At 44.4% G+C, this 17,923-nt stretch overlaps 2 protein-coding genes across 5 annotated transcripts in view; one reads left to right on the top strand and one right to left on the bottom strand.

Annotated features, from left to right (window-relative positions):
- ALDH5A1 (aldehyde dehydrogenase 5 family member A1) overlaps positions 1–7,433 on the bottom strand; it is a 28,673-nt gene extending 21,240 nt beyond the window's left edge. Inside the window, exons 1-2 of one of the 2 annotated variants that reach the window (XM_059938032.1) lie at positions 6,986–7,433; positions 1,386–1,469 (exon numbers count right to left, since the gene is read on the bottom strand). In XM_059938032.1, the coding sequence (XP_059794015.1) occupies positions 1,386–1,469; positions 6,986–7,312 (411 nt within the window). In that variant the 5' untranslated portion in view covers positions 7,313–7,433. The remainder of the gene's footprint in view (positions 1–1,385; positions 1,470–6,985) is intronic. The other variant, XM_059938031.1, reaches the window with a different exon arrangement.
- A 4,007-nt stretch (positions 7,434–11,440) lies between these two features.
- The window catches only part of GPLD1 (glycosylphosphatidylinositol specific phospholipase D1), a 54,332-nt gene continuing 47,849 nt past the window's right edge, over positions 11,441–17,923 (top strand). For 2 of the 3 annotated variants that reach the window (XM_059938027.1, XM_059938026.1), the window contains exons 1-3: positions 11,441–11,568; positions 12,011–12,093; positions 14,839–14,894. In XM_059938027.1, coding sequence (XP_059794010.1) covers positions 11,543–11,568; positions 12,011–12,093; positions 14,839–14,894 — 165 coding nt within the window. In that variant the 5' untranslated portion in view covers positions 11,441–11,542. Of the gene's footprint in view, positions 11,569–11,937; positions 12,094–14,838; positions 14,895–17,923 lie in introns of those variants that run through there. The other variant, XM_059938028.1, reaches the window with a different exon arrangement.

Below are 17,923 nucleotides of genomic sequence, written 5' to 3'. Positions count from 1 at the left end.
GCTTAACAACAAAATCAAGCTAACTTGATTAGCAACAAAATTATACAACAGAAGCATGAGACATGCCCCAATACAATAAAACAGTGGTGGCATGAGACCTACAAGCTGCCCGGTGGTGTCATCAAGTTAATGACCCCCAGCACATGCTCTGTGCACACACAAAAATCATTTATGGAAAGGACATTTCAAAGTGAAAGACCCTCATTGTAGTGAGACCTGAAATAATTTTTCCAAAGTGCCATGACAGTCCTGGCCTGACCATGTAGGGACAAAAAGCCCAAAGTGGAGGCGGAGCCGATGACAGGAGCGTGATACCTACTCAAGAAAGACAAAGAAGGTCTTCTCCCCCTCCCCTCTCTTCCTTTGATTATAAAAATGTAACCCACTAAGTACTTGGGGCAGCGCAATGCTTGCCTGCCCGCTTGTAAGCCTCACAAGCAACCTATTCTAATAAATCACTTAAAAAAAGAAATAAATTTATATATTTATTTATTTATGGTTGTGTTGGGTCTTTGTTGCTGCACACGGGCTTTCTCTAGTTGAGGCGAGCGGGGGCTACTCTTCGTTGCAGTGCATGGGCTTCTCATTGTGGTGGCTTCTCTTGCTGCAGAGCACGGGCTCTAGGCACACGGGCTTCAGCAGTTGTGGCACGTGGGCTCAGTAGTTGTGGTTCGTGGGCTCTAGAGCGCAGGCTCAGTAGTTGTGGCACATGGAGTTAGTTGCTCCGTGGCATGTGGGATCTTCCTGGACCAGGGCTCGAACCCGTGTCCCCTGCATTGGCAGGCGGATTCTTAACCACTGTGCCACCAGGGAAGTCCTAAATCACTTCTCATCTATCACTTTGCCTCTCATTGAATTGTTTCTGTGCTGAGACATAAAGGACCAGGCTCCTTGGAGCCCCCCGAAATGACACCTAACGATTTCAAGACCACCCTGAGCCACAATCCTCATCTGCATTCTCAGTATGTTTACAATTAGGAGGGGGCACCTAGAACTGCCTCTTCAATTTTTTTTCCTTCTAATATCTTCTAAATGTTGTGAACGGTGGAAAGTAATTTATTAGAGCAACCAAAAAACTGGTACCTTTGAAAATGTACAAAAACAACATGAAAAAAATCAATCAAAGCAGTCACACGCTAAAAACCTGGAATGGTGGAAAAGCAGTATTCACATAGTTCCACTCAAAATCTATTTCTTGCATATTATTAAATAGGCGTGCCTGACTTAATTTTGTACCCAAAATAAGAATTAGCTGATATCTGATCATTAGGCAAGGAATTCACGTTTTCTTTAGCTACAGCACTGAAGTTAGAGGCTTCCCCATGCTTCAGTCTAAGAACTCCTGGACAATTTCTTCAGGTAGTAAGTTAGGGTCCTGAACTTACACTTTCAGCTGTGATTATCTTGGCAAGGTCATCCTTATTTTGTATCATTAGGTCGTACCATTTCCGAAGTAAAGAACTCCTCTCCTGAAAAAGAATTAAAAAATAAATAGTAAAATGCCAAGTGTAAGAGAGACTATTAAATAATCTTCAGTTTCCTAAAATATTTGCTGTGTGGTCTCATTCTTGGGGAGACATACATTAACCTTTCCTTTTTTTTAATTGAGGTATAATTGACATACATTATATTTGTTTCAGGTGTACAGATCTTTCTTTGATAAGTGATAACAAAGATCCAATTTCAAGTTGCATCTAACAAGGTGTGCGGAGTCATAATTTGTAAGAGAGAAAGAAGTTCTGTGGAACAGCTGTTATTATTTATGGTAAATATGAATAACTTGAATTTCACCACACTAAGGTATAGTTCCTTACTTTAAAAAAAAGTTATGTTCAATTGCAGTGAAATACACATAACATAAAATTTGCCATCTTAATCATTTTTAAGTATGCAGTTCAGTGGCATTAAGCACATTCACAGTGCTGTGCAACAATCACCACCATCCATCTCCAGAATGCTTTTCATCTTGCAGAACGGAGACTCTGTACCTGTTAAACAATAACTCTCCACTCCCCGCAGCCTCTGACAACCACCATTCTACTTTCTGTCTCTATGAACTTGACTACTCTAGGTATCTTATATAGGTAGAATCATACAGCCTTTGTCCCGTGACTGGCTTATTTCACTCAACACAATGTCCTCAAGTATAGTTCTTTATTTTAACGACTCACTGGCTAGTGAAATTTGTCCCACAGATTGGGGTGGAGGTTGCAGGGTGTGTAAGGCATCTGAAGGGGTTTTGCACACTTAGGAAGAGGGCCCAGGCACAACACCATGGATGTACTTGATGCCGCCGAACGGTACACTTGTAAATGGCTAAAATGGTAAATTTTATGTTATGTACATTTTATCACAATTTTTTAAAATTTCCAAAGATAAAAGGATGAACGAATAAATTGGATTATTAAGTATATTATGGAAGAAATGGTTTCTTAAAAAAATTTTTTTAAAGGAACTCATATACAACCATAAAAAAAAGGGGGCCCAGAGAATCCAGGTCAACCAGGCCACACAGAGGTGCCCTGAAGGAAGATGTGCCCCCGAGCTCTGGCTTCCTGCATCCGAACAGGTGTATCCGAAGCAAAGGAGAATCTTTGGTTTATTCCTACCTGCCTGAAAGGTTGCCCACAGCAACGAGCAAACCTGGTTTGTCATTCTGTCATCCTAATCCATCCAGCAGGTGTTAAGATTTAAATTATTTTCTCATTCCACTCATGAGCAGGGAGCCTGAGACTGTAAACACCACTAACCATCTTTCTCTGGGTTCTTTCCCTTCCCTATTTTGGATAAGCTAATAAGCTTCGTTATCTTAGCTCTCAAGGGTGTTGTTGAGATGAAGTCTTCTGAATCTCAAACCCCCAGAGAACAGGCATTGACAGCTCTTAAAACAGTATTGCTACAGTAATTTCACCCTCACTCTGTGCAATACTGGTTAAGCATCTGATGACTGTAGGCCTGTGTGCTGTGACTTATTCTGGGTAAGAAAGGAAAGACTAAAATCTAGGAGGCCCGGCTTAGAGAAAAAAATGAAATATGAGTAAATGGCCCGCAAGGAATAGAGCACCACACATAGTCTGAGAGAGAATGGGAGAAGAACATGGAACAGCATGAGAATGGTAAGAATAAAAAGCAGATCCTGCTTGCTGGCAGAAAACCCAAGGTCCAGTCTGAACACAGAAACCAGCAGAGGCCACAAACTGCCCTCAGCGTGCGCGGCCCGTGTTATGGGTTAGTTGCGCCTGCCCAAAAAAGGTGTGTTGGAGTCCCAATTCCCAGCACCTCAGAGATGGGGAGATGGGGTCTTGACAGAGGTCATCAAGTTAAGACAAGGTCAACAGGATGGGCCCTAACGCACTATGACTGATGTCCTTGTAAAAAGGGGAAATTTGGACAAGAGAGAAGCACGCACAGAGGGAAGATGACACAGAGACACAGGGAGAAGACGGCCATCTATAAGCCAAGGAGAGAGGCCTGGAACCGTTCCTTCCCTCAGAGCTCTCAGAAGAAACCAACCCTGCCGACACCTTGATTTCAGGCTTCTTGCCTCCAGAACTGAGATGACACATTTCTGTGGTTTAAACCACCAAGTTTGTGGTACTCCGTGACGCCAGCCCCAGGAAACTACTCCAGCCTTTGTAAGGAGCTGAGTAAGTGTGCAAGACTCAGACAGGGGCCTGGGGAGGCTGGTGGTGGATGGAGTAACGTGGGACTCAAATCCCAGACCCTCCACTTGAGCAAGAGTGAAGTTACAGAACTAGGAGCCTCTGTAAGCCAGTTTCCTCATGAACAGCATGGCTCAACTATCTACCTCACAGGGCCATTGAAAGGACTAAACAAAACACACGTGAAGCACCAAGAACAGTACTCAGCTGTGTAAGGCACAATAACGGCCCTCAAAGAGGTCCTCATCCTAATCCCTGGAACCTGTGAACATATTACTTTACAAGGCAAAAGATTCTGCCGACGTGATTAAGGACCCTGCGGTAAGGAGATGATCCTGAATTACCCAGGTGGGCCCAATGTAACCACAAGGATGACTATAAGAGGGAGAGAGGCGGGTCAGAGGCAGAGTAGGAGATGTGATACAGAGGTGGAGGTTGGAGTGCTCTGGGGCCACAGACCACAGACTGCGGGCGGCTTCTAGAAGCTTGAAAAGGCAAGGAAAGCCCTAGAGTTCCTGAAGGAATGCAGGCCTGCAAACCCATTTTGGACTTCTGACCTCCAGAACTGTAAGAATAAGTTTGTGTTGTTGTGTTTTGTTAAGTCCCTGAGTGTGGGGTGATTCGTTACAGCAGGCCACAAGAAAGTAATGCATCAGCTTATAAGGCAGTCAGTAAACGCGTCAGTAACCATCTTTCCCTGAACTCCAGGAGTTCACAAGGTTGAGAAAGGAGGTCATAAAACGCGTGAAAAGAAGGACGTGAAGTAATGCAAAAGATGTCAAGGGGAAGGGTGAGACAAGGGTACGGGCCACGCTACAGGTTCAGGGGAGAGTGATGGAAGGCTGTGTGGTCCAACGGGTGCCGTGGCAGAAATAATACACGAGCCAGACCCCAGGAATGGCGGGACGTGAGTGGGCCTAGAGAGGGAAGCGGAAACTAGCTGGGGGCAGCGGGGCGAGCAGCAGAGGCCTCGGGGCAAGAAAGCTGCTTTACAAGCTGCGTTTGCGCCCCACCATCCAAGCTGCAGAGGTGGACCCAGCTTCCTTAGAAAGCCGGTCCCACCACTTCCTTAGTAAGATGCTCCAAGGTCCTTTCAAGAAGCCCCAGGGGAGACCACCTGACTGCACCTGGAAGAGCTCCAGGGCACATGTAACACCCCTGCACGGCAGGCTTGAGGCTGCGGGCCCTGGTGGGGCTCCAAAACAACGGCAGAGGGCCCAGGGCTCAGCCTCGATGCCCACCCTTCCTGTAAGCTCGCCGTTCCCACAGCTGTAAGCGCACATGCGTGTTGTCTCTAGTTCAGGCCTCCCTCTCCTGACTCACGTAGCCAATCCTACTTAACACCCTCACTTGGTGACTAACGGTCATCTCAGACTCAATGTGTCCAAAGCTGAGCTCCGATGTCTCGCCCCAATGCTGCTCCTCTCACCCCCTTCCTGTCTCAGTGGATAGTTACTCCTTCCTTCCAGTGGCTCTGGCCAAAAGCCCTGGGGTCATCATTCCATCCTGTCTTTCTCTCACACCTCGTCTGTAATAATCTGTCAGGGAATCCAGTTGCCTCTACCTTCAAAATATATCCTTTATCAGAACGCTCCTCACCGCCTGAACGGCTCCCACCCTAGTGCAGGCCCATCAGCATCTCCCACATGAATCACTGCCACAGCCTCCTAGCCCTCTGGGCTTCCACCATTGCCCCCCCACCTTCAGTCTATTCTCGGCACTGTGAATAGACTGAAACCCTTTGAAGTGGAGCCCCGCCTCACACGCGGTAAAACCCCACTTAGTCCTTAAAATAGCTCCGTAGCCCACTGGATCCAGCACCCTCCTCCTAAGACTCTCAGCACACGGGCCTCCTTGCTGATCTACACCTGTGTCAGGCATGCCCCTGACTCAGGATTTTTGCTCCAGCTGAATTCCCTCGCCTCCTTTGGTCTTTGCATCTCATGTCCTCAATGAGGCCTACCCTGATGTTATAGGGTCCCCCCCAATTCATATAACCCCCCCAGTACCCTAGAATGTGACTGCATTTGGAGATAGGGTCCTGAAAGATTATTAAGGTTAAATGAGGTCATTAGGGTGGATCCTAACCCAATATAACTAGTGTCTTCACAAGAAGAGACTAGGACACTGACAAGTTCAGAGGGAGGAGCATGTGGAGATGGGGGAAGACGGCCATCTACAAACCAAAGAGAGAGAGGCCTCAGAGGAAACCAACCCTGCCCACACCTGGATAGCAGATTTCTGGCTTCCAGAACTTTAAGACCAGAAATTCCTATTGTTTAAGCCACCTAGACCTCTGTGATACTCTCTTATGGCGGCCCTAGCAAACCAGTACACCTGCCCACACTACTTATTTTGCATCTTTGCCCCTTTTCTCTGGCCTCTGATCCTCTTAGCCTTCCTTCTCTACCTTTTTCTCCTTCATAGCATCCATCACTTCTAACATATTTGTTTAGCTATGTCTTGTTTACAGGTTAGAACTCCCCTCCCACCCCTCACCCCCAGGTGAACTCCAAGAGGGCAGGAATCTTTCTTTTGTTGATTTCTGTATCGCAAGCACCTCCCACAGTGCCTGGCATAGCAGTTGCCCAGACAATCTCTAATGGATGAATGAAAGCTACGACTCCCTCGGGTACTTGGACCTTATTGTTGGATTTGTATCTTCCTTCAGAGGGAGGATGCCGAAGGACAGGGTGAACAGTCACTTCACTGGGCTGACTCCAGGTGTCACATGCTAAATGCTCTAACAGCCCCCATCCCGCACCCCCAGTTCTCCACTGTTCTCTATGTCAGTTAATAGATGGAGCTCTCTAATCAGGCCCCAAACCTGGAGACTGGTCCTGGACTGGTCCCTTCCCCTGCCCGATTCTTCTCCCCAGTTCTCTCCACTGCCGAGTTCGTGACTCGAGCCCGGGGCGCTCACTACCAGCCTCCTCGTGGACCACGGAAGCAGCCGGGGAGGTGCTTCAGATGCTCTGAAGTCACTCGTGCTCTCACCTTCCCTGACCCTTCCCGCCCTCCACCCCCAACACACATACACGCACGCACCGGCCTGCTCGGCCTGCTCGCTTGTATTTGCACGTTGGTGTTCTGCCTCACCTACTGGATACTTTATGAGGCTTGAGGCCGGGGCTATGCCCCCTCACGCCGGCACAGGGCTTGGCATAAAGCCGACGCTCCAAACTGACTTGTTGACCATCTCTTTTCTTGTTACCATGACTTTCCGCGTGGTGTATCCCGGAGCACTGGGGAGGGGGTGGTGACACGGCTGGTTTCACTAGAGGGCAAAGCCCGATCGCCCCCTGGACCCGGCGCGCACTCACCTTGGCCGAGACGCCCCTCCAGCTGCAGAAGGCCTCGTAGGCGGCACGCACGGCGGCGCGGGCCTCGGGTACCCCGCAGTCGGCCACCAAGCCCAGCTCGGCGCCGCTGGCCGGGTCGTGCACGGGGAAGGTGGCGGCGGCCGAGAGCCAGCTGCCGCCCACGAAGCCGTCGGTGCGCAGCAGGGCCGAGGAAAGGCGCGCCGGGCCCCGGGCGTAGCCGCGAATCCGGGCCACCGGGTAGTCGGCGCGGGGGCGCAGGACCCGGCTGGGAGGCGTCCGCGGGAGGTGCAGGGCCAGGCAGCTCCGCAGCCGAAAACAAGTCGCCATGGCCCAGGCGGCGGCGGCGGCGGCAGGAAGCAGGCAAGCGAGCGTGCGCACCCGAGTGCAGGGATCCAGGCGGCGGCGGCGGCGGCGGCGGCGGGGACGCGCAGGGTGGCGGCGGACGCGGGCTGAGGGTGGCCGAGACGCGGAGCAGCGCCCTCTCCCCGCGCTCTTAGCTCTGCATCTCCGCGCACTCGGAACCTTAACCCTGAGCGCCGGGCGGCTTGGCTTCCTGCGCGACCTGGGAAGGGTCGCTGGGAGAGGCACCTGAGGACCGCCTTTGTCACCTTTGGACCATCACCTTTGTCCCTCTCGTTTGTCTGTAACTTTTCCTTAGCCCCTCAACCGCTGCAAGAGAACCGCTCCCTCTCCCCACCACTTCCCCAAACTGGTATTCCCCCGCCACCGGAATTGGTGCTTGGCCCATGGATATGCTGGTGTCTGCCCCAGCTTCTGAGGACATGATCACGATTCTTTATTGCCATAGCTCCTGTGCACTTAGGATTTGGGGCGAGGGTTCTCCGAGGGGGTGCAGTGTGGTCCACCGTTCTGCTGCCTGGATGGTTTTCTGGGTGTGTGTCTAAGTGTTCTCTCCATTAACTGGGAGCAGGGGTGCCCATGATATAAGCGCCTTTGGAGACGAACAGACTTGGATCTAAGCTCAGAATCTGTTGTTGGCAAGCTGTGTGACCTTCTACAAGTTATTTAACCTTCCTTTCCTTTGTAGAGTGGCACAATACCTACCCCATAGGTTTGTTGTGATTTAACGTATAATGCTCAGCACAGCATTACTCAGTACGTTAAATTCAGCAGTGTTCAAAGCCATGCTAGCTGCCCTGGTTCAAACAACTAGTAAGACTAAAGTTAGGCCACCTACTAGTCAGTGGGACCATTTTGTCAAAATCAATCAACCAAGGTGTAATCACAATTCGACTTGGCCTAAAACCCCAGAAGTAGCAAGGAAACCTCAACTACAATGAGGATAAAAATAAAACTAGCAGGCCTATACTCGGAATTTGTGGGTTCAAATGAAGCCTAACTCTATGTGTTGATTGGCTCACTAGTCTCAAAAAACTCCCCTTCTGTATCTCTCCTGAGTGGAGAGTCTCTTGCTGACTTTTGCAGAGCCTGTGGGCTCTTCACCTTTCTAGATTTTTATTTGCAAAAGGCTGAGGCGGTACTTTATATTTTGACTTTGGTTTTTGCTGAGTCACTGTCACTCAGTCTTGAGTCAGTCACATTTGGCAGAAATGGGAGTAGCACTTAATTAAATAGAGTTTAACCTTTTGTGTGAGTGGGTTCACTTTTTGGTTCTGTGTTCTATTGAAGGAATTGGGAGGTGAGAGGCAGTCCTGATGGAGACCACAGCTGGTTGGGTATCACATTCGGGACCGGGGAGCTGGTGTGCTTCCACCTACTGCCTGCAGAGGGAGCTCTACGGATAGTTGATTTCTAAGAGTTGGGGAAATCCATTCTGCTGAGCAAAAACTAAGTCCCAGAAAAGTGAAGTCCGCTGTGGCTGCCTCTCTCGATCCAAAATTACTCTGCTTATTTTTTCAAGGTTCTATTTCAAACGGTGCCCACTCTGCCTAGGGCCCATAGGACTTTTAGGGGAACACAAAAATGTTGACCTTCTTATAAAATCAGAATAAAAAAATAAGCTTTTACATTCAGTATTAATATATTAACCTTTATACCAATGCAGATGCAAAATGTGATTTTTAAAAAATTTGTTTATTTTTATGAAGGAAGGGACCCTCCCCCCCCACGCCAACCAAGGCAAAAGTGCCCAGGGCCTAGGAAATTCACCATGTCCCCTGCCCTTCTCCCCAGCTCACTGTTCTGTGCTCTTTGCAAGTTCCCATTTAGAGTGGGAAAAATTCCCTCCTGGTTCCGGGCTTGCTTCTAGGCTGCCCTGATGCCTCCCCGCCCAGAGCTGGCCAGTTGTGTTCACCAGGGCTTAAAAGGATAAAACCACCAGCTGACAGGGACCTTTCTTCCTTTCCCCTTGGCTTTCCCCTGTCCTGAGCACCTCCACATCTAATTCTCACTTTCTCCATCCTCTCTCCCATTCACTATAAGGGCACTATGATGACAGCAACATATTAGACTGTGCAGAAGCGAGCTGAAATTGTCTGCTTTATCTCAAAAGTTTCTGGACCTCAAAATTGTATCTCATTTAACTGCACAAGGAGACCCACCTTCACTTCAAAAGCCCTACCCTGTGTTGGCTTCATACACAAATCTAAATTGTTATAAAAGGTATATTACTGTATATCTGAGTGTAAAGTTTTTATTTTTAAATTCAATATGGAATATAGTTACTCAATAGAAGTCTAAGGTGCATCTTTTAGAAAGGGAACATTTCTTTTGAATGATAATAGTTAACATTCATTAAACACTTACTGTATACCGGTCTCTTTTAAGCATGTTACCTATATACTCATCTTCACGGCAACCCTATATGGTAGGCATTATTATCATCCCCATTTTTATGGATAATTTTATAAGTAAGGAAACTGAGGCAAAGAAACTTTTAGTAACTTGCCCAAGGTCACCCCAATAGAAGGTAGCAGAACAGGGACCCAAATGAAACCCAAGGCCTTGTGGCTCTCAAGCCTGTATCTCCCCACTCATTCCTTAATATACCTGCATGTTTACTTCTCAGCTTGTGTCTCTATTTCCAGAAAAGCTCTAAATGGTAGACTCATGATGTCTATTTTATAACAAAGCCACCTGTATTAGGAAAAGAGGGCGTGAGGTGGAAAGGAAAACAATTCCGTACACCTTTGTCAGGTAGTTTTCTTAATATTGCCAGCTCTATTTTAACTTTCCTTTAAAAGTCATATCTTTGTTACAAGCAGCATTGTCCTACAAAGGCCCTATCTCATAACCATCACACTGTACTGCCTAAGAAAATAATTCCCTCCCTTTCTATTACATACCTAAAATTAAGTCATTCTGAATCTTAAACACAAAAAATATATGTAATGAGAAATTTGGCATTAATATGGCTTAGTTACTGAACCCTGAACCCATTTCTTTCTCTGGTGCTTTTTGGATAGGTTTGTTTTATTAAATCTGATTAGATATTGTCTTCAGGCAGTGTTACATTTTCCCTGTCGACCCTTTGCAACCCTTTACTGTTGTCATTCATTGAATACTCCTGGGTCTTCTGGGCTTACCAGAGCCCTAAGTTATAATTGCCTCCCCCTCACTTGCAGGCTTTGGAAAGCCCGGAGTGAGAGGGGAGCAAACTCTATGGCCTCTGATGGCCAGAGGGGCATGGCAACCTGTACACGTTGTGTGTGTGGTGAGGGCTGGAGGACGTGGGGAGGGCACCCTCTGTCTGTGGAGGGGAGACTGCTGGCTCTTCAGCTCCAGCTGATGGTCACATCACATGGGAATGTCAGTTCATGTAGACAGTTTTTTGTTTTGTTCTTTTAAAGAGAGGTAGAAACCTAGGTTTCTATGTGGATTTTCCCCATTAAAAAAAAGTTGGCCTAAATTTATAAAACACCCTATTTGCCAACCAAAACACATCAGCTTATGGCCTCTGACCTACAAACAGTCAGGAGCAGCGGGGCCTCATGCCGTCAGGGTTGAGGGAGAGCTCTAGGATTCCTTTCCTTGGGGCTTTGCAGATGCAGAGTTAGGGTTACAGACGAAACTTGGCAGACACCTAAGGGTCTCAAATCATCCCATCTTCTATTCTTCTCTTCTGTTTGGCTAACCTGAGAAGGAATACCGTGTCCTCCCACTCTTTTAAAATCTCCTTTCTTGTTTTTAAGGTATAATATGCATAATTCGAGCTTTAAGATCACCATCATTTCTATGAAGAGTTAAACCTAATGTTTCCCATGGGTTAAGTGCTATAGATTGGATACTTTGTCAGGTGTATTCTGAACCTAGCATTTTCTGAATCCTTCTTTCTTGGTCCTAAATCTGTCTCTCCCCACTTGCCCCTCCACTCCCCACCCACCGACAGTGGTATCGGCATCTTTGTTTGGGCTGCAGGAATCTGACCAGGCAGCAGGCTCTGGATAAGCCCTATAAGAATAGCCAGAGATAAAAAGACCAGGAGTGGTTGCAGCTGTGTAATCTCACACAAGTGTCATAATTTGTCACCAGATACTGAAAGAGAAGCTGGTTCCAGCTGACCATCATAAAAGCTTTCCCAGCACTTGTGGCTTCAGAGGCTAAGGAAACAGGGTAACCAGATGTACGTGTGGAAAGATGCAAGAGAAATCAGCTCTTGTAAGGTGAGGTGGTCCAATATACTGATTATCAATAGAGACAGGTGAGTCTTTTTTTTTTTTTTTTTTTAAAGAAAGCAAAGAATATTTGGAGACAACTTTGCTTGTGTCTCCGTCCAGATTTCATGTTAAAAAGAAATCCAGGGGAATCTGGGGTCAGAAGATGGGAATGCACCACCTGGAGGCATTTAGATTTCAGTTTATCGCTTTTTTCTTTCCCAGGTGGAGTTTGTTTGCTGTTCTGGTGAAGTTAAACAGTAGTTAAACAGTTGACTTCACTAGAAAATGATATTATTCTGAAATGAGGCTGGGTTTCCCGTGTCAGTGACCTGCTTAGCGGGAGAGCAGTGTGGGTCTGGGCCAGGATTTCAGACTCCGTGCTGCCGCAGCTCTGAGCATTTCTCGTCACCATAGGAGCAGGGAGTAATGAGAGCATGTCTACTTTCAGATTCTGGTCAGGAGTGCTGATTGCACTGGGCTCCCTCTGCCCTAGAAGTTCACCATGTGGCATTTCAACACACATAGAAATAGGTAAGTGCCAACCCCTTGTCATGGTATTAAGGACAGTATATCTGTCAGAAATGTTAAGGAAGGGATTTAAAGTCTAACCCGTGTATTGATAATGAGTTTCCCTGCTGCACTGAGCCGTGGGGCAGTGGAGAAGAAAAAGCCAGAGATGGAGTGATCCAGGATTGGGGATTGACTATTGGGGTGAGGTCCGTGGAGGAGCAGGAAGCTTCTTTGGTCACTTGGTCCCTGGCTGTTTCTCCGCGTGGGGAAATAGGAACTGGATAAACTCGGGGTTCCCGTGAAGCAGAAGAACTGACAGTGGGAGAGGAGAAAGACGGGTAGAATATGGTAGGAGTGAGGAATTTATGCTTGTTTTTACGTTTCCAAGTATGTGTAAAGGACCATGTGTGGCCACGGGAGTGGGTCCCCTAAGTCAAGTGGCTTTAAAGATGGTTGGCTTTAGGGAGGGCAAGGAATGGTCCCTGGCACTAGAAATGCCCAGAATGATGGCAGGATTTGGGGAACACAGGGGTACAGCAAGCTAGTGCCTATGAGCTCAGGGGCGAAGGCTGAGTTACCTGGATATAGGTAAATGGTAACACAAAAAGTTGTTTCTTGGACAAAATGTATTTGTAATGTTTTTTAACTCTTTAGATAAAAACAGTAACAATATTTTATAGTTATGCTACTTCCAGAAGATTCAAAGCAGAACAAGATTACAAATAAAATATGAAAATTTATCAATGCAAAACAGACTTAGAATATTGAGCTCAGCTGGGCAAGAACTATATTATCACAGAATTCTATGATTTGAAAGGACACTAGAGGTCACTGAGTCCAGTTCCTTTATTTTACAGCAGAGGAAACTGATCCCAGGGAGTTTTCACAGCTCACTTGTTAGTGACCTGGTCAAGAATTACATATCCTGACAGCTGGTCCAGTGTTCTTTCCATTAAACTTCTATTGCTGGGCTTCCCTGGTGGCGCAGTGGTTAAGAATCTGCCTGCCATTGCAGGGGACACAGGTTCGAGCCCTGGTCTGGGAAGATCTCACATGCCACGGAGCAACTAAGCCTGTGCACCACAACTACTGAGCCTGCGCTCTAGAGCCCGCGAGCCACAACTACTGAAGCCCGCGCGCCTAGAGCCTGTGCTCCGCAACAAGAGAAGCCAACGCAATGAGAAGCCCGCGCACCGCAACGAAGAGTAGCCTCCGCTCACGGCAACTAGAGAAAAGCCCATGCGCAGCAACGAAGACCCAATGCAGCCAAAAATAAATAAACAAAATAAATTTATTTAAAACAACAAACATCTATTGCTAAAAGGGAGTCAGGAGACAGTGGAAAAGGAAATTGGACCTAGGTTCTAGTACCAGCTCTAATGTAAACTACATGGGTGACTCTGAACAATTCACTTTCTCTCTCTCTTCCTCTTCTGCAAAACGAGGGGGCTGAACTTCTTAATGAATTCTAAATTATTTTGCACATCTAAGTTCTCTGAAAATGAAATTGCTGAAATTATAGCAGTGGGCCAAAGAGGAACAAATATAAGTGGGAATATTCAAGTTTTTAATCTTTATATTTTAAAAATTAGACATGAAATCTAAAAATTTTTAAAAATCAGATAATTCCTTATGTTTATTCAGTAGTTGCAAAACAAAAGTGCTAATAATATGTTAATATATATTAATCTAATTATGCTCAATATAAAACATGTAATAAAAAATAATAAACGTTTATGTGGACATAATTGAAGGCAACTCCTAATCTGCACACTGAATATTTTTATATAAAAGGCGATTAAAACAACACTTATTTACTAATAACTTAGATTTCATAAATATCTTGGTTCTTGTTTTCACCTCTTATGTAGGGCCTGTGTGGATGGTTGACATTTATGTGAGTTAATTTATTAGAATTGGCCTCACTCAGTGATTTGGGTTTATAAATCACTGGAATCCTATATACAGGTTATTTGTGTGGGCTGTGACCTTGTCTCTCTTATGGTATAAATGCTTATAATATGGTAGTGGCTATATTTTTGTTGTATGAATTAAAAAAAAAATTGGATGTGACTTCCAGTAGAAATAAGGTATCACCTTTGAATGTCTCTTCATAATTAGTGTTCGTCTTCCTATTGATTCTAAGGAGATTCAGGGTGTGGGTGCGCGTATCTTATGGGTGTGGGCGTGTGGGTGGAGCAGGCGTCTTTTGAGACTTTTTTTGTCCTTCTAAAGTAGTCCAGTGATGAGGAAACACTTGAGGGACACTGATTCAGTCCATGGTTTAGGCCCTGTGTTGTATTTCCTACTTGGGTTTATCTACCCCAGTGGGCTGTTGAAGCAAAATCTGATGATGACAACTTCTGTTTATTAAGTTCCTGCCATGTGTCTGCCATGAGCTCCTCACTTAGCATTTATTTTCTGTGATTCTCTTAACAAACCTGTAAGGTGGATGTTATTTACTTAATTTTACATAGGTGGGAACTGAGGCCTGGAGAGGTTAAGTAACTTACCCAAGGTCATACGAGCTAGTTAAGTAGAAACTTTAAATCATCATGCAATTTTGATTTGTATTATAACAATATTAATATTGTTTGAATCTAATTATAGCTAATGAAAATTACTAGTACAAAGTTAACTTTCATTTCCCACTTCCTTGACAGTTACAACCACAAAATTATATATTTTCCTTTTAAAATGATCTCTAGGAAGTTCTGTTTTCAGTTATAGTTGAATTTAATTGATTTATGTATTTATTTCTCTCAGGTCACAGAGCTCTGGAGTTTCTCCACCTTCAGGATAGGACTGTTAACTACAAAGAGGTAAGAAGTTAGATTTTTTTTTCTTCCTTGGGCATTAACTTTCTCTCGTAGGTGAAAAACAAAGGTCCTAACAGATATTGAAATAGTAATTTTAAGAGTCATTTATATGTCTTTATAAAACATTAATATTTGGGGTTAAATGTATATGTCTCCTCTAGCACAACTTGAACATATATAATAGTTTAAATAATATCATTGAAATATTTTAATTATATGAATGATAGTTTGAAAAATATTTGAGAGCATTTAAATTTAAATCTTATTTGTTCTTATAAAGACAGGTTATACCTAAGATGAGCCATTTATTTTCCACTTCTTATCTCTGTGTGCTGTATAAAAATTGCATCACCGTGAGAAGAAGGAAGTATTTATTGAGAAGTATGCCTTGAGATAATCCTTCCAATTTTTCTGCCTACTGTATTCATGGTAGGACTAGCTGATGGCTCACCTTTACCCATCCTCAAATTAGTTGAACCCATTCTGGCCCTATACACTATTTCTAGTTCTATAGCTAAATAAAACTTTGTGACAAAGATGATTCTTAAATATTACCTTTGAGAGAAGTGTTTAAATTCCCTCATGACATCAGAATTGGGACTTCCCTGGTGGTCCAGTGGGTGAGAATGCAAGCTCCCAGTGCAGGGGGCCTGGGTTCGATCCCTGGTCGGGGAACTAGATCCCGCATGCACGCCACAACTAAGACCTGGTGCAGCCTAAATAAATAAATAAATAATTTTTTAAAAAAACAAAAAAAAAACAGAATTGGATCAAATTATTTACCAGTGAGTCTTGACAATCCAGTATGGAAATCAGTATGGTTAAAAAAAACAACAACAGAACTGAAATCTAGCATCATCCATAAATCACTTTTAGTCATTAATTTCAACTTCCTTATTCACCAATTTAACAGGCCCTCTAGAAAAAAAAACAGCATTTATATTTGATTGTCATCTTCCTTGACCCCTGATAGAAAGTCGACAGGAAAGAGGAGAAGCAAGAATCTAATTCATGGTGTGAACAATCAATCCTGAGCAGAGTGATTTTCTAGTAGAGGCATTCAAGCTCCTATCACTAACTTAAGCATGATAAATGGACACACATACCTCCCCTCAGAATTGGTCTTAATCCAAAGACTGATGTCATCATTGGAAATGCCCTGAGGACACACACCTCCCCCTTTTAACTTTTTTTTTTTTAAACATCTTTATTGGAGTATAATTGCTTTACAATGGTGTGTTAGTTTCTGCTTTATAACAAAGTGAATCAGTTATACATATACAGATGTTCCCATATCTCTTCCCTCTTGCATCTCCCTCCCTCCCACCCTCCCTATCCCACCCCTCTAGGTGGTCACAAAGCACCGAGCTGATCTCCCTATGCTATGCAGCTGCTTCCCACTAGCTATCTATTTTACATTTGGTAGTGTATATATGTCCATGACACTCTCTCACCCTGTCACATCTCACCCCACCCCCTCCCCATATCCTCAAGTCCATTCTCTAGTAGGTCTGTGTCTTTATTCCCGTCTTGCCACTAGGTTCTTCATGACCTTTTTTTTTTTTTTTTCTTAGATTCCATATATATGTGTTAGCATACTGTATTTGTTTTTCTCTTTCTGACTTACTTCACTCTGTATGACACACTCTAACTCCATCCACCTCATTACAAATAACTCCATTTCATTTCTTTTTATGGCTGAGTAATATTCCATTGTATATATGTGCCACATCTTCTTTATCCATTCATCTGATGATGGACACTTAGGTTGCTTCCATGTCCTAGCTATTGTAAATAGAGCTGCAATGAACATTTTGGTACATGACTCTTTTTGAGCTATGGTTTTCTCAGGGTATATGCCCAGTAGTGGGATTGCTGGGTCATATGGTAGTTCTATTTGTAGTTTTTTAAGGAACCTCCATACTGTTCTCCATAGTGGCTGTATCAATTTACATTCCCACCAACAGTGCAAGAGTGTTCCCTTTTCTCCACACCCTCTCCAGCATTTATTATTTGTAGATTTTTTGATGATGGCCATTCTGACCGGTGTGAGATGATATCTCATTGTAGTTTTGATTTGCATTTCTCTAATGATTAATGATGTTGAGCATTATTTCATGAGTCTGTTGGCCATCTGTATATTTTCTTTGGAGAAATGTCTATTAAGGTCTTCTGCCCATTTTTGGATTGGGTTGTTTGTTTGTTTGTTATTGAGCTGCATGAGCTGCTTGTAAATCTTGGAGATTAATCCTTTGTCAGTTGCTTCATTTGCAAATATTTTCTCCCATTCTGAGGGTTGTCTTTTGGTCTTGTTTATGGTTTCCTTTGCTGTGCAAAAGCTTTTAAGTTTCATTAGGTCCCATTTGTTTATTTTTGTTTTTATTTCCATTTCTCTAGGGGCTGGGTCAAAAAGGATCTTGCTGTGATTTATGTCATAGAGTGTTCTGCCTATATTTTCCTCTAAGAGTTTTATAGTGTCTGGCCTTACACTTAGGTCTTTAATCCATTTTGAGTTTATTTTTGTGTATGGTGTCAGGGAGTGTTCTAATTTCATACTTTTACATGTACCTGTCCAATTTTCCCAGCACCACTTATTGAAGAGGCTGTCTTTTCTCCACTGTATATGCTTGCCTCCTTTATCGAAGATAAGGTGACCATATGTGCGTGGGTTTATCTCTGGGCTTTCTATCCTGTTCCATTGATCTATATTTCTGTTTTTGTGCCAGTACCAAACTGTCTTGATTACTGTAGCTTTGTAATATAGTCTGAAGTCAGGGAGCCTGATTCCTCCAGCTCCATTTTTCATTCTCAAGATTGCTTTGGCTATTCGGGGTCTTTTGTGTCTCCATACAAATTGTGAAATTTTTTGTTCTAGTTCTGTGAAAAATGCCATTGGTAGTTTGATAGGGATTGCATTGAATCTGTAGATTGCTTTGGGTAGTAGAGTCATTTTCACAATGTTGATTCTTCCAATCCAAGAACATGGTATATCTCTCTATCTATTTGTATCATCTTTAATTTCTTTCATCAGT

The sequence above is a fragment of the Balaenoptera ricei genome, chromosome 11, assembly GCF_028023285.1.
Source record: "Balaenoptera ricei isolate mBalRic1 chromosome 11, mBalRic1.hap2, whole genome shotgun sequence".
NCBI lineage: Eukaryota > Metazoa > Chordata > Mammalia > Artiodactyla > Balaenopteridae > Balaenoptera > Balaenoptera ricei.
The sequence above is the reverse complement of the archived record's forward strand: the minus strand, read 5'-3'. Positions and strand labels throughout refer to the sequence as shown.